Source organism: Mandrillus leucophaeus, unplaced genomic scaffold (assembly GCF_000951045.1).
Source record: "Mandrillus leucophaeus isolate KB7577 unplaced genomic scaffold, Mleu.le_1.0 Scaffold445, whole genome shotgun sequence".
Lineage (NCBI taxonomy): Eukaryota > Metazoa > Chordata > Mammalia > Primates > Cercopithecidae > Mandrillus > Mandrillus leucophaeus.
The window spans coordinates 1,726,827-1,728,987 of record NW_012104754.1 but is presented as its reverse complement, the minus strand read 5'-3'; the positions used below and the strand labels follow the sequence as shown (position 1 = coordinate 1,728,987).

At 40.1% G+C, this 2,161-nt stretch overlaps 1 protein-coding gene across 1 annotated transcript in view; it reads left to right on the top strand.

Moving 5' to 3' along the window:
- Nucleotides 1-2,161, top strand: part of TRIO (trio Rho guanine nucleotide exchange factor) — a 283,878-nt gene that overhangs the window by 136,915 nt on the left and 144,802 nt on the right. The window contains 3 exon segments of the mRNA XM_011994189.1: nucleotides 501-610; nucleotides 1,449-1,518; nucleotides 2,133-2,159. Coding sequence (XP_011849579.1) covers nucleotides 501-610; nucleotides 1,449-1,518; nucleotides 2,133-2,159 — 207 coding nt within the window.

The following is a 2,161-nucleotide window of genomic DNA, read 5'->3' as shown; positions in this document are numbered from 1 at the left end:
GTCATTTTTTAAAATTTAAAGTATGCTTAAGCAGCCGGTTTCATGTTTCTGCACTTCTGTAGTGTTCTAGGTTTGTTTTTCACTCATGACAGAGATGATACAGCATTAATCCTCTCATTCTGTTTATCACATGATGGCCTGGCTGACATTCTCTTTGTATAGAATTTTACAGCAGCTTCAGAGAAATGTGCCTACTAGTTATGACTGGCAACTAATACTCGGTCGTATCAGGAATATTGGTTGTACTTGTGGAGTGGGTTAATTCCAAAATTTGAAGCTGGGAATAATTTTAGAGTTGAAAAGTATAGGAACTCTTTTCAAGTATTAACAGCAACTGAGGGCCTTTTTTAGAAGGGTTTTTTGTGTTTTGTAAAAGGGTCCAGTCCTCAGTTATACTTTCATTTGCACATTAATTCTGTGTATTTACAGATGTCAGAAACAGCTGTTTCTTGAAAATGTGGTGTTTATTTTTGTCTAACCCCTGTTTCCCTCTCGGCCAGACCTACCTGTGGGAAATGACCAGTGGCGTGGAAGAGATTCCACCTGGCATTGTAAACAAAGAACTCATCATCTTCGGAAACATGCAGGAAATCTATGAATTTCATAATAAGTGAGTGGCTTTTTCTTTGGGAGCAGTTACTTTTGAAATCCACATGCTGTGCTGAAGTTTCGTCACAAGGAATGAAACGTTCCTGTTGAATTAGGCAGATGTCAGTGATTTTGTTACCATTCAAATGAAGCCTATCAGGCTTTCTCCAAAAAGACTGACATTCTAGAAACTCTTTTAATACAGACTCAACTTTATGTTTGTACTTATCTGTTACAGAAATAAGATCAGGAAAACTATGAAAATATTTTTATAGGAAGCTTAATTTCTCTGAAGCTGAGCCATCAGGTGCCCTGTGAGTTACTTCTGAGGGTTGAGAGACAGTGGAGCCCCCTTGGGACTGCTGGCCTATGATGTTTGGTCTCTTATAGTAAGATAGGAGGAACTGAAGAAGCAACAGAAGTGTATTCTGACCAAAATAAAATGCACTTTCCATTGGCCACTGGAGGTACATGATTCTCTTTTAATATTTTTAAAGCAGCAGCGGCAGAATCTCCTTTAGGTGGCCTGTGGTGAGATGACGCAGGGGTCAGCAAGAGCGCAGTCCCCTCACTTCCCAGCAGAAGGCAGGAAAGACCAAATGGGTTTTCAGCCAAATATTTACATCTCTAAAGTATATCCTCAGTGAACACACTAGCACTTTCCCAGAAATACTTTTGTTAGAAAGTGTTTGAAGGCTAAACTGGCTAGCCATTTGAAAGTCACAATAACTTACCCTAGTTAAGAGCTACATGTTTTGTTAATTCTTTAGGGGGCACAGATTTCTCAATTTCTGGCATATCTCACTAGTAAAATGTTTTAAAACACCTTCATAATATTATACCATTTTTATTCTTTGCAGCATATTCCTAAAGGAGCTGGAAAAATATGAACAGTTGCCAGAGGATGTTGGACATTGTTTTGTTACTTGGGTAATGAAACCTCAACCATTTGTTCTCTCCCAGCTGTTAGGTGACATTGAGGGAAGTTAGGAGGGATGATCTTCATTTCCTTTAAGTCACCATCTTCTGCTCATATTCATGCTTGCAGAGAAATAGACTTTACCTCAAAGAATTGCATCCTTCAACTACTTGTTTTTGTGGAATGAGTTTTTTTTATTGGCCCTGGCAATGGTTTGAAATAGAATATTTAGTATGCCAGGCCTCCACTTGACCCTGGGGATTTGCCAGGGTGAGTTCCCAGTGCTTCTGGGGGATCGTCCAGTCTAGAGGGGAAGCAGACAGGAGAACGTGTAGTCATGCTGTCCAAAGCCCGAAGCCAGGTCTGCACGTGCCGCTGTGGAAAGAGAGGACAGGTGCTCAGCCCGACGTTCTGGGCTTGGGGAGGCTGCTGCAGCTGCATGCTGTCAGAACGATGCGGTTCTCACTTCAGCAGCTTTCTTTTTACAATAGGGTCTCTTCAACTTGAGGCTTAAATTTCCATTATCCATACAGCTGCTTTTCTATATGAAAGTTTATCATGCGTTGATTTGCTATGGTTTAAATGAGATCTTTTTATTTTTATTTTTATTTTTTTTGGCTTATAGGCTGACAAGTTTCAGATGTATGTCACATA